General features: G+C 34.1%; 1 protein-coding gene and 1 long non-coding RNA gene across 4 annotated transcripts in view; one reads left to right on the top strand and one right to left on the bottom strand.

The window, feature by feature from the left end:
* Positions 1 to 13,816, bottom strand: part of LOC134789944 (atrial natriuretic peptide receptor 1) — a 245,932-nt gene that overhangs the window by 13,487 nt on the left and 218,629 nt on the right. For both annotated transcript variants that reach the window (XM_063760684.1, XM_063760677.1), the window contains exons 9-16: positions 10,401 to 10,539; positions 8,042 to 8,123; positions 7,170 to 7,293; positions 4,197 to 4,523; positions 3,819 to 3,978; positions 3,324 to 3,482; positions 2,333 to 2,498; positions 463 to 612 (exon numbers count right to left, since the gene is read on the bottom strand). In XM_063760684.1, the coding sequence (XP_063616754.1) occupies positions 463 to 612; positions 2,333 to 2,498; positions 3,324 to 3,482; positions 3,819 to 3,978; positions 4,197 to 4,523; positions 7,170 to 7,293; positions 8,042 to 8,123; positions 10,401 to 10,539 (1,307 nt within the window). The remainder of the gene's footprint in view (positions 1 to 462; positions 613 to 2,332; positions 2,499 to 3,323; positions 3,483 to 3,818; positions 3,979 to 4,196; positions 4,524 to 7,169; positions 7,294 to 8,041; positions 8,124 to 10,400; positions 10,540 to 13,816) is intronic.
* LOC134790208 (uncharacterized) overlaps positions 1 to 13,816 on the top strand; it is a 488,662-nt gene that overhangs the window by 311,474 nt on the left and 163,372 nt on the right. The window lies entirely within an intron of this gene.

Below are 13,816 nucleotides of genomic sequence, written 5' to 3'. Positions count from 1 at the left end.
TATTGCGCGGACATAAAGGTTTTCCTATCGGCTTTTGCCGAATGCGCGTCGATATATCTGGGGAGAGCCTTAGTCTGAGAGCAAGGTTGTAACCATGATTTAGTTTAATATATGTCGTGGCCAGATCTTAGGATTGATAATTTCATGTTGTGGCATTTCATAGGTTCGATTGGCCACGTAAAAAACAGAAACCTAACCATATTCATGAAGTGATAAATTCCTACATGGCGATTCATGAAATGGTCATAATCTATGATCTGGCCACGACATATACATACAATTAGTGCATAACGCATATAATTCGAAGAAAATTAAACGAACATTTCTGGTGGTAGGTAATTAAATTCATAGAACTACCAATGGTTATCGGGCTCTACGCGTTAATTTGTTTTACTTATTGTACCAATTCTTAGTCCCAGTCACGTGTCTGTAACATGGCTCGCTAACATAACTTATACTTACTTTGGTAACAACTGATATAAAAGTTCTTCGCACTTCTTCTTTTCTTCCAAATAATCCTGTGTTCTTTCACTAACTAATGTTTCTAAATTATTAGCGTACTGTTCCATACGGGACAGCAGATTATCCAATATATTACTACTTTCTTGGGATCTGTAACAAATTATAACATGTTAATAATATTGTCATTTGTTTTGGAAAAGAAGATGAAGAAAAATTTATAAATTATGTAAGTAGGTGCATATTAGTTATTGCGTAAGGAAGTTAATTAAGTGTAGCACATGCAGCTGTGACTAAATTAAATGCACAAGGGTTGACTTTCACAATTAATTTAGAAGATTGTTAATAGGTAACGCCAGGCATCAAAGTGATGTCTTAAAGTGATATTCGAATGTCGACTGCAGCAGCATTACTGTTGCAACGTTACCGCTGGCGTTGACAAAGATGGAGTTACGGTTAAACTTGATAAAATGAGTGACGGATTGAAAGTTGTAATCCCGCCAATAATGCGGCAGCAAAAACAACGTAATTTATCAAGGATAGACATGTACAATTGTATATTTAATATATGTAACACACTTGATCGAGGTACAATTTGAAATTATCTTGAAATTAAGTCCACAAAAGTATTGATCTGAGCCAATATATGTGTTCACTCAGGATTATGTTTGTCTAATGTGACAGCACCATTACATTGTAAGAGGATTGTTATGAAATACTCTTAATTACGTTTGCTTTGATTTGATCATGGCAATAATAATATAATATGACTCAATATACGATATCTCAAATGTACCATTCAGATTATAAGAGCCTTATCTATTCAATAAGAAGTAACGGCCCGATTCGAACTTTAAGATAGGTACGTCAAATATTACGTGTAGTACGATATGGATTAGATATGTCAGTGTCAAAAGTGACGTTTTTGTTTGAAGAAACGTGAAATATTTTATACAGATATTTAATGACATTGAAAAACTGGTACAGTCAACTGTAAAAATATGGGTGTAGCCAACTTATTCAAAAATATGTCCCATAGTTCTTAATTCGCTGATATAAGAGCTATGGGACATATTTTTGAGATGATTTGTGCACCCATATTTTTACAGTTGACTTGTTGAACAAACAAAAATATTTTTTTCACTTCTCATGCTCAAAAAGTACACCTTTATGTCGTGCGTAGACGACATAAAATCGCATTTTATGCTCTAGAGCATAAAAGTAAAATTTTCTTCTAAGACTAAGGTAATCGGTCTCAACAGCCAAACAGTTAAAACATATTGCACAATTTTACTGAGCAATAAAATTGTGTAGATGACAAAACTTGTTAAGTATATTATTTTATTTTTGCTACAATTTATTAGAAATCCGTATTTTCTGTCATTAAATTTAGTAAATCACATAAAATAAGATACGATTGTCGTTCAAAAATGCTCCGAAATGTTTGACTTGGCAGAAAACCAAGCGTCTGAAACTCTGATCACATGTTGAAAATTAAAATAAAAAAATTAAAAAGTTAGTTGACGGGAATTGGTTATGTATTATGTTCTTTCGCTTTACGACCATTTCGTGGTGTAAATTGCCGTGAAAAATATCATTATTTTCCTCGCAATCGAAGTGAAAAGCAGAGTGTACAACAAGGGCATAAATGTCCATTTTTACCTTCGTCTACTATTTTGGTCTTCGCTTCGCTCAGACCAAAAAATTGCCTCGGGTAAAAATGGGTCACTTTATGCCCTTGTTGTACAATCTACTATTTAAAGAAAGCCATAGCTAGCGTAAAATACAATGAACAAAACAGTATAACTTTAGATTAGTAAGATGAAAGCAGACACACACCCATTAGATGAAGTTACATGTACATAAACATTACTTGTTGAGGCGACGGACGGCGCCCTTCAGGTGCGCGAACACGGGGCGCTCGTTGGGATCCTCGGCCCAGCACCGGCGCATGAGGTCGTGGGCGTCGTCGATGTCGCACGAGCGGTGGTGGGATGTGTTCGGCCGGAGGCCTGTGGCTTTTACGGCCTCGATTATGTCTGGAGATTGATGGTGGCATTAGAAATTAAATTAACATACCTGTCTAGAATTTTTAATATTACCTGTGTTGGTAAAAATTGTCTGATACTGGTCATGGTTCTAGATAGGATTAAAGGAAAGAATAAAAAAATATAATAAAGACAACAGAAAATAGAAGAGGAGTACTAATTGGACATCTGATACAACACGACCTGTTCCTTAAGTACATCATAGAAGGAAAAATAGAGAGAAAGTGAAGAAGAGTACAAAGACCGTGAAAAAAATATTTCAACCAATTAAAAGAAAAGGTTCAGGTCGTGTCATACCAGAAGGTTAAGGTATTGGCAGAAGACCGGTCGAATTGGAGATTACTCCACCGACGAGAGCACAGAGCTCTTAAATATACTTTTAGTGAACTTATTGTATTTGATATTATGACATTGACTTTAATTTAGCTTTATACGAAGTATTACTAACCTACGAGTATTCTATCAATAATAATTTTAATGATGTCTAATAACAAACTCTTTTATCTCAGTTTGCTATTGAATTACGATTTAATCAAAGAAGGCTCGTAGCTAAAAGCAATGTAATTTTCTTGACTACTATACTTGACTACTATTAATTACGCTCTGTATCTACAAATTATATGCAATTATGGACGTATGACCACTTTGATTTTAACTCGCTAGATAGCTTTGCAATAGTAGCAGAAAGATCTAGAAACAAAAAGCCTACAGAGTAGTATACTGATTGTACTTGTGGCTGAAAGTTATTCAGATACAAAATCAGATATAAAAATATTTTTGCAATGCAATCATATTGAATTCTAAATGACAGTTTACCTTTCGGACCCATTTCTATACCGGGTCCCAGCCAAAATGCGCCCTGTCGGTTTACTATTTCGTGCATGATGATTGCGAACGAGTATATGTCTCCTTTCTGTGTCCCTTCGGGGGGTGGATCTTCCATGCGTAGCAGTTCTGGAGCCGTCCACAACATTCCTAAGAAAAAAATAATTTTATTAACACCTAGAGAATTTCAACTAAATGGCTGATTGTAATAAGCTGGTTAGGTTATTATACCTTATCTTGGTAAATTAAAAAAAAACGAGAGTAGAGCCTCCGTTGCACCTAAATAGAGCGAAAAAATCGCTCTTCGATAAAAAGGGTGTGTAAGAAAAATGTTTTACCTCTTTTCTAATACTACATTAGAATAATAAAACTAAAAATATGTCAGTAAAAAGAAATATCGACAATATCAACATTAACACATTTGAAACATGTTAAATTGAAAATATTATTTGCATAATAAGTTCAAAAATTATCATAATTTCTTACGGGTCCAATAGCTATGAGCCGACGGATCTTTTTCGGTGGTACGAAGAGCGTGTAGACCAAAATCGGTGATCTTCAGGACAAAGCGGGAGTCAACGACGCAGTTGCTGGATTTGAGGTTGCCGTGGGACCTGATGTCGGTCCCGTGGAGAAAGTGCATGCCCTGCCATGTTAAAATCAGTTTGTTGAAGTTTTTTTATAAATTAACTCCAGCTAAGAATTTATTAATTATGAGATTTGAGTTGTATACTACAAAATAACAAAAATCTTAAGTGGTTTATAAATACTGATCCAAAAGAATTCATATTTCAATGACGTTTTTTAATTCAAAGCTCTAAAAATTCTTTCAATTATTTCGCTAGTTAAAAATAAATGTCTTACCCGAACGATGTCATGCATTAAGCTGACTTTGAACATCCAATCCAATTTGATCGTGTCATTCTCCAAAATGTCCTGCAAGGATCCTTTGGGGCAATATTCGGTCAGCAGACAACAATGGGGAGGATCCACGCACGCACCGTAGAATCTTGCTAAATGATCATGTTCCAAATCCTTCATTTTTTTCAATTCGAGTAGCAACGGTCTTGTTAAGTCTATGCGCTGCTTATCGACTTTTTTAAGCGCCACCCTACAGCTTTTATACAGCCCGCAAGGAGTGTAGATCTGTCGGTCGCCGGCCAATGACGTCGCCTCGTCTGAGTACGCCGTCTGCGAATAAAACGTTTCATAGCTTTACTTATTGTGTACTTAAGTCTTAATCTGTTTTAAGCTTGTTTATAGGACTTACTACAATGAAAATAATTTAGGTACTAATTTGCGTTAAATCTGGATTAAATAAAAATGATAAATACAGATAGTTAAAAGTAATTCGTACGAGTTTGGACGATAAAAATGAACATAAAAGAAATCACGATAGCTTTATTCTGTTAACGTCAAATACCAAGAACATCGCTTTATCATGAAACCGAACGCAGACTTTCTGCTACGAATAACATGGCTATAGAAAATATATTTACCCGTGTTTCTCATTTATTAAATTCTCTTTTTATCTGAGAAGTTTCGCAAACAATAAATCCGATTTCTTATTAAAGTAGGTAGAAATAAAGCAATAACAAAGGTTCTCCGATTTTTTTTATTAAGAAATTATTTATCCGAAGATAAAAAATACTGTTGAATTATTAGTCTTCTTGTTCAAGTAATGAACAACGTTTAACAAGTTTTTTGACAATTTTCGAGCCGTGTTCTACATTTGCACTACAGATAGAATTATAAGACAAACGGCTATTGCTATTATTATTTTTTTCGATACCTACTCGATTGCTGGTGAAGGATCTTACATATACGTAATACCTATTTGGGTTTGTCTTTTACGTATCTTAAAACTGGTCGGAGATTTTAATTTTAAACTAATTAACACAAAAGTTATGGCCTAAAAAACCAGTTTTTTGGCCTAAAATTGTTCAACTTTGATGCCAAATATCTCGAAGACAATGAACTTTGAAGTTGATATGGCATAATATATTGCTTAAAGTCGTTGCGCTGTTAATATGATAAGCTACAAAAAACATTAGAAAACTAAGGCAAGGGAAACTTAAAGAACTCTCCAGAAATTAATAAAAATTTAACAGAGAAAAAATAAACAGAAGTTCTAATTAGCCAGTAATAAGCAAGTTTGTACAGGTAAGGGCAATGTTTTTTACAAGCCCGCCTCTGAGGTCGGACTTTAAAGGTAACGTTTCAAGAAGTAGGTAGCGTATTTAATCGGATAATGTCAAAAGTAACAAGTTAGAATTCAAAAGAAAGACATTTCATTAACGGACAAAGTATATCTACAATATTTTTACAGTTTTGAGCTTCGGTTGAATTGTATGTAGGTACTTAGAAAAGGTAAAAGCGGACCCCAGGCTCCCATGAGCCGTGGCAAAATGCCGGGATAACGCGAGGAAGAAGAAGGAGACTTAGAAAAGGTAAGCGCTCTTCTATAATTATTTGACTTTCTAGCTGTATTGAAAAAAAAAAACATAACTATAAAAAAACATTAGGTAGGTACATTAGATACATATAGAAAGCCGAATCTATGAGCATTTTCTTATTCGTAAGTTACGAATCGTAACAAATATTACTACACTTTCGCATTCACACAATGAAAAGCTTCGAGTGAAATCATTCGTGAAAATCATACCCTAAATGTATATACCTACTCGTATTCATGAGAATTCTGCCCACGCACTTTGTCTGCCTACACGACAAAACAACATCTGGAGTGGAAAATTGAAACCGCCTAATTTGAGAGTACGATACCTACGTGGACGTTATACCGATTTTTAGCCGACTGACGAAGAAGAGAGGGAAGTGTTTCTTCCGATAGTAGTTTGACCAAGGAATAAAACGACGTGGATTTAAGTGCCGGATTCATATACATATTATCAATCTTATAAGTTATAAAATCACATAGTTTTACAAATAGTTTAACAATTGTTATCAATATACATATATTGTTTTCGGTGGTTTGTAAAGGCGGACGAGGGCACAAGCCTTGAAGATCGATTTTGATGTATGTTGGGTTTAAATATAATATTATCGGCCAATATCTTTTTATTTTTAATTGTTAGTTTTAGGAAAAACATGGACATTTTATCAGCAGGCTCTGCAGCTCTATTCGCTTGATAGGACTTTAACATATTGATTAAGTTGTGGGTGTCCTATGGTATATACGTAATAGATGAATATAATGCTACATACAATCATTCGGAAAGCCAATTATTCCTTTATCTTTAGGCACTTGTTAAATTATATGAGTCCCATTATTTTCTTATGAACTATGGCAATCGTTAGATTGCTAAATTAGAAAGCTTAACATTTAAATTGCCTGTTTTCTGAATTTAGTTTTAAAATTACATTTTGGTAATTGCAAATGAGGATTATTTATGTTTGGCAATTTATATGAAATATCTGTTTATATTCATTATTTAGGTATTGGAGAGATTTAAACCTTTGAATTTTAAATATTGCGAGTTACATAAGTTATTATATTTATTTCAAAAACTCAGTATATTTACCTACTGTAGCTTTTGATTTATTTACGTTCTTTGATTCTGATGATGTTAAGAATCTTGCAAAATTATCGTGTGTAGTCTGTGTATAAAGTTAATTCCTTTCTCGACATGCAAATTCCAATAATCCCTTTTCTTGTCAATATTAGATGTTCCAAACTTAAGTACCTACTTAAGTTCCTACCTACACACGTTCATTGAACATGTATATGCAACATTGTTCAATACACATATATACTCAAAATTTTTACACTCCATTATTCTCAGATGCCGTCGGATGAAAGTAAAAAGCTAGACTCACCCCACTGCTGTACCTTCGTGCCAGCGAGTGCATGCTCCCGCGCAGCCTCGCCCCCGGCTGCAGCACATCGCTCCAGTTCACACGCCACGTCATCATGGCGATCTCGGCTTCCAACTTGTAGTGTCTGTTCAATAAATAAACTATTCATACCAAAGTATACTCTCAATGAGGGTTTCCGCGATCGAGATTTTCACTACATGACAGCACTGTGGCGAGAGGTCTAGCTGTCATAATCCACCAATCAAGTTTAATCATGTTTTTTTTTGGTGGATTTTGACAGCAGCTGTCAAAAAGACCTCTCGTCACGGTGCTGCCATCTAGTGAAAATATCGATTGCGGAAACCCTCATTGTTCTAATTTTGTTCATTCTTTTAAACAGCTCACAACACAAGCTGATATGTAATATTATTTCACAAAGAAAAAATAAACCGTAGCTGTATATTTCAAAACAATATTTCATCGTAAACAAAGGCCGAGCTTGCTTCCATTTTATTACCTAAATATTTTATCGTAAAATGTATTTCCTACCCGCATAATATATCATTCCGTAATAAAAAGGAGACCACACGAAATTTGCGCTTTGGGAAAAAGACAATATACACCACAATATACTGATTCTTTGGGCTCATTTTACTCGTTTTGTACCTACTTATCAAGTTGTAGTTGTGTATGTCAAAGGATAAAGCGCTGTTGTTAGATTTCATGAAAATATCTACAAATTTTCAAGCTTCCGATTTTTATATTCTTATCGGCTATATCGCAACAATCATGTCGATTTAAAAATAATATCACCATCACATGTTATCTCTTTTCATCCGCCACTTTTAGGACTCAAATTGACATTTGAAAATTTATACGCTAAGTATAAGTACCTGTAGATAAATACTGACAGGATGGCCAGTATCACCACCACTGAACTGAGAACGATACTGAGAATGGCGTATACGGGTAGCGCTGTAACAAAACAATGATTTAGTTATCGACAGTTTTAAGCTTCATACATTTTACATTATATATAACAATTTTATAGTAATATGATGACAACCTTACTCTATTTACAGGTATTTACTACATATTTGTGCAAACACAAAAGGTGCAGTTTGAAATAAAAAATAATAATGGATAAATTCACCACGTCGAGCATAAAAATTTTAAAATTTGCGACTTTTATTATTTAGGTTAGGTTAGGTTTAGGTTCGGAATACCTGTCTGATCGTGATCACCCTAATCTAGCCTATTTACTGAGCTTACGAAGCTTACTCGACTCTCATCGAATTTTTCCATCCATTTATTTCATTAATTAATGGAAAATTTATATACCCATTATTAGGTACCTACCCATTTATATTACCTAACACACACACGTCGTAAAAGGCCAATTAGGCCCGACTCATCGATACTACGCACTGCCGAAGAGGTCCTTCTTAATAATGTACGAATTCGTTAAGGAAAAGTCTTCCCCGGACTCAGTAAATCCACGTTCATTGATTATTTGACCAATTTACTGAATGGAACCCGGAAGTCGCGAATTTTTAATGTAAATAATGGCGGAAAATGAAAGGGACATAATAAAATTATTTAGGTGTACGTTCAAATCAAGCTAAAATAATAAATATGTTTATAAAACAGAAGATCACGGTACCTTTCTTAAAGGAACTTATGTTTATGGCTAAATTGTCCGGTACTTTTTCTTGCCACATCTAATATAAAAATGATGAAAATGTATCGGAAAACTGCCATAACCCACGGAGCACTACAGTTCACTTGCATATTTATTTCGAATGTTTTAAAAGTTTCGAGGACTTTTTGTCTTGCGCCTATTTCCAACCTACCCAAACGCACCTTATATAGAGTAACTAGAGATATCAGACATCTAGTAAATGCATGAAAGACTTCTCAAAAAGCATTCTGATTCCGATTCTCAAAATGAGATTCCAGTAACGAAGCAAGAATCAAATTCGATTTATTACCGTCTCGGTCCACGCTTGATCAATTCCGTTTAATCTTTACGCCCCTTGGGTTGGATTGGATATGAATTGGTCTGGAAATGCTAAAGGGGCCCACTGATTAACAGTCCGCCGGACGGTATCGGCCTGTCAGTTAGAACAAAATTTTGACAGTTCCGAACAACTGACAGGTCGATACCGTCCGGCGGACTGCTAATCAGTGGGCCCCTTAAGAAATTTCTAAATGTGATTTGTTTCATGTGATGGTAGTTAGGGAATCGCTCTTCGATTGGAACGCTTTGTTGGATCAGTTTTAGATTTTACCGGCCGACCGACTACAACCGTACTGGTTCTTTACTTTTTTTGTTATTCAGTTCGCATTAAGATATCACAGAATATAATTAAAAGAAAACATTACCGAGAAGGTTGGAGGGTAAGAACGCTACGCGAGTCTTTCGCACTTAAAGCAAAGAGCATCAGTATAATCCGCTAATAAACAGTCAGGACCACACCAACTAGATGGCCTCTCGAGGCTTTCCTTCATGGGCAGGCATGGGTTCTCAGCCATTTATTCTCGACACAAATGGAAGGTTTCATGTATTATGTCCCTAATTACAACGGCTGGCTTATCTTGATGTACATACGACAGAAATGAGCTTAAAATAAAATTAACCAACACGATGGATAAACGCTGAAATAAGAAACATCACGAGTATTTAACATACAAATAAAAATAAATGGTTTTGCGGTAGGTTTGGACCTGGCGTAATGTGGTTCTTTAATTATTTTTGCGGTTTTACGAGTAAGAAGGTAGGTCGAACGGTGTTGCTTTTTTATATCTTCGCTTAAGTAAATTGTTTATAAGCTAAAAGAAAAACATTTGCTTAAGCAGCATTCTGTTTTCATTACATTTTCAAAAGAATGAAAGTACAATCTCCCTTACAATATTTTAGTCTCCCCGGTACAGTCAACTGTAAAAATATGGGTGTAGCCAACTTATTCAAAAATATGTCCCATAGTTCTTAATTCGCAGACATAAGAGCTATGGGACATATTTTTGAGAAGATATGTGCACTCATATTTTTACAGTTGACTGTACAATGTTGCATCACACCGTACTATTAAATGTAGATCAGCTATATCAGGAAAATATAATAAATTAACATCCCTGCAGCGACCGCACAATATATCATCAGGCAAAACAAAACTCCAAAAGCCTTAAATTTCTAAAAACAAAGTATCGATCTTTGTGGTCTTTTAAAGGCGAGCATTTCAAATTCCTTACACTTGTCAGGGCACAGCGAGCCATCGAAGCCGCAAACGGGGGTGTCCCGGGGCGGATCTGTGCTCCCACCCGCCCAGTGTATAGGCCGGTCTGGGTGGAACTGCAAAGACTTGTTCGCCGCCACATAGGTCGCCACCACCTGAGGAGTCAAGCAATTACATTAAGGGTTTTCACATATTACGAGTTTTGGGAGCAATAATGTGGTTCATGTGTGAGAAGGGTACCATTTATAAACAACTAAGAGATCGTTTTTCGGATCCGATAATTTATAGGATCATATTATCCGACCCTGCCTTTTAACTCTAACGGTTGATCAACTAGTTGAGCCGTGATTTTCTAGAAGATTTAGACAGGGATAAAAGAAAATATATTGATTCTGGACTCTGAAATTATTACTGTAGTTTTAATTTCCTGGTAAATAAGTTGATGCTGGTATGCCTTAGCCTTAGTAGGTAAGCGTTGCAGAAGCGATAGTGTTGCTAAAGTATGATGTGCTTCTGGCTTAGTAAATGTTACATCAAAATTACTTATATATCCAAATTTTAAGGAAACTTGTTTTTCTTTAGTAGGTATCCCAAAATGAAATGTTAAACATTCATAATTATAAGGTAAGTATCTCGGCTTTATGAACGTACAAATAGAAAAGATAATTTTTGAAAAAGTATTTATTTGTTAACTGCATAGAAAATTTACTGCTCGCTCACACCTAGCCTGGTAAATGATATATGCACAGGAAAAAAATAAGCGAAATGTTAAAGAAGGCTGGAGAAAAAAAAATTAAAATTTTGGCAAATATTATTATGTTTATTAGACGACATGTTTTTGCAATATCTATACTATAATACGAGGGGCAAACTGAAAGTGTTTAGAATAGAAAAAGCTGAAGTAATTAGGACGTTACTCTTTATTCTAATGCGTGCTTTATCTCTTTCTGACCACGCGTACAAATTTTCATTAGGATAGGATTACCCTGAAGCGCACACAGCTCATTCTTCCAATGCCTTTTTTGTATGGCGATTGACACAAAATAATTTAAGCAAGTTTTTTTTAACAGTGTCATATGAATACTGAGGGATATCAAAAACTACTGATATACAATTTTTTGCAGTATTTTTATTAACCGCACAACTGTGCGATGTAAACTTTTGACGTCACTCTTGAATGACATGCTTCTCTATGATCATCCGTTGAATAAATACAAAAGCGATTAAATCTGTAATTTAAAAAATAAACAGACGTACAAGAACTAGGCTTCATTATGAAACTATAACTGAAGCCTACTGTAACTCTGTTGTTGGCTGAGCCCACAATGAAAATCGTTATAAATAGTAATACGAAAAAATTCTTAGGTCGAAATTGGAATAACGCTCGACGTACAATTTCCAAACTGCCATCAATCCTGAAACACAGATAACGACCAAATTGCATATACCTCAAAAAAAGTATAAAGAGTTATATTTTCATAAATAATATGCCTCTTTTTGTTATATGACCTCTAAGTAGCCTTTTCTAAGAACTTTCAGAGTTGCCTACGTATAAATACTACTATATGATGATTGATTGATTATCGTGTATACCATGAACAACTTCTTTTAATTTAAGTTACCTGTGATCATATGATTTATAATGATTATTGTACGAGTATAAGGCATAGTTCTTACTCTTACGCCTGAAAGCCAATCTTATTTGTTGTTTTATTTTAGGTATGAATGTGACTATGTACATAAACTGAACCTAAATCTTTTGATGTTATTTGACGAGGGTTTGTCGTCTGCCGCTTTCAATTAGTTTATAGCCCCCACGCCTGCTACAAGTCGGGGAGATTATGTACCTATACTATTTATATAACAAATCAATAAAAGCAATATTAGCACTATTTATTGATATACTATTTTTGTCGGATAATATGGCGAAAAAAACACGTTGAGATTGGGTCGACCGTCCAGTGAAATCAGTAGGACAACAATATGAATATACTGATTTATTAGAAAACAAGTTATCAAGAACCGCTAATGAGAGATCATGAAAACGTCATTTGTAACTTCATACTATTTGTTGTTGGTATTTTAAATGTTTCCATATTTAATTTATGATTAATTCGTGGTTCGTTACATTTGCATAAAAGCGATTGGGGATAAATGTGCGGTACACAATGCTCTTATTACACGATAATTAAATGAATGAACGCTATGTGGTTATGAAAATAATGAAATCTTTTACTACTGCAAATTAAAATCAAGTAATCCCCGTCTGCGGAATAAAAAGAGATATAAATATAAATTGTCATCTACTAGTGTTTTATTAGGTTAATAAATACGTTCGCTGCGGCATCTAGATTAAGAGGAAAGTGAACGAAACGTTAGTCCCCATTTTCCTCTCTGGATATTGAAACTATGGAAAATTATAAGATTTAAGAGCAAAAACCAAATTCCATACATTTTTTTAAAAGCTCCTAGCTCTTATAAGCGGTATAGCGGTCAAAATACAACAAATTGTATAAAAGTATTTCCTATAATGTCAATACCCGGGAAAGAATAATATTATGGGGACTACATTTGTATGGAGAAGCGGTAGTCCGCTATCGTCTAAACTGCGAAATTACACAAACTTGTGCGGGGATTAAGAGCCAACAGGAGTGGTCATTCCTCCATACAAACGTAGTCCTCGTTTTCCTCCGTGGTTTTTGAAGCTAGAGCAATGATTTTTTCAACACAGATTAATATTGTCAATATCTGTGTCCAGGGACAGGAACCGGTTACCTTAACCGGGGTTTTTCATAGGGTTATTTTAGAGGTGTTTATAAAAACCCCTACCATAACGGTAACCGCTTAATAAGGTAACACTTTGATTCGGTAACCGTATCAGATCGAGTTAACCTCTGTTACCGGTAACCGAAATAAAAACCCAGTCTATTCAGTTACCTCATTATGAGGTTTTTGACCAGTTCAAACGATTGTAATCTTTACGCACACTTAAATTCAACTTATTATTGAATAACCGAGGTTGGCATGGGCGGTCTATGAAGCCTCCAGCACAAACAAGTTTTTTTGCCTTTCCTTTGTTTATCTTTATACCTACTTGTGTGGTGTGTTCTTATTATAAATATTATAATATTATAACTAAAATAATTAAAATAAATAAATTAAATAAATTAAATAAATTAAATAAATAAAATAAATAAAATAAATAAAATAAATAAAATAAATAAAATAAATAAAATAAATAAAATAAATAAAATAAATAAAATAAATAAAATAAATAAAATAAATAAAATAAATAAAATAAATAAAATAAATAAAATAAATAAAATAAATAAAATAAATAAAATAAATAAAATAAATAAAATAAATAAAATAAATAAAATAAATAAAATAAATAAAATAAATAAAATAAATAAAATAAATAAAATAAATAAA

The sequence above is a fragment of the Cydia splendana genome, chromosome 1 (genome assembly GCF_910591565.1).
Source record: "Cydia splendana chromosome 1, ilCydSple1.2, whole genome shotgun sequence".
Lineage (NCBI taxonomy): Eukaryota > Metazoa > Arthropoda > Insecta > Lepidoptera > Tortricidae > Cydia > Cydia splendana.
Note: the sequence above shows the minus strand (reverse complement) of the source record. Positions and strands in the feature narration are given on the sequence as shown.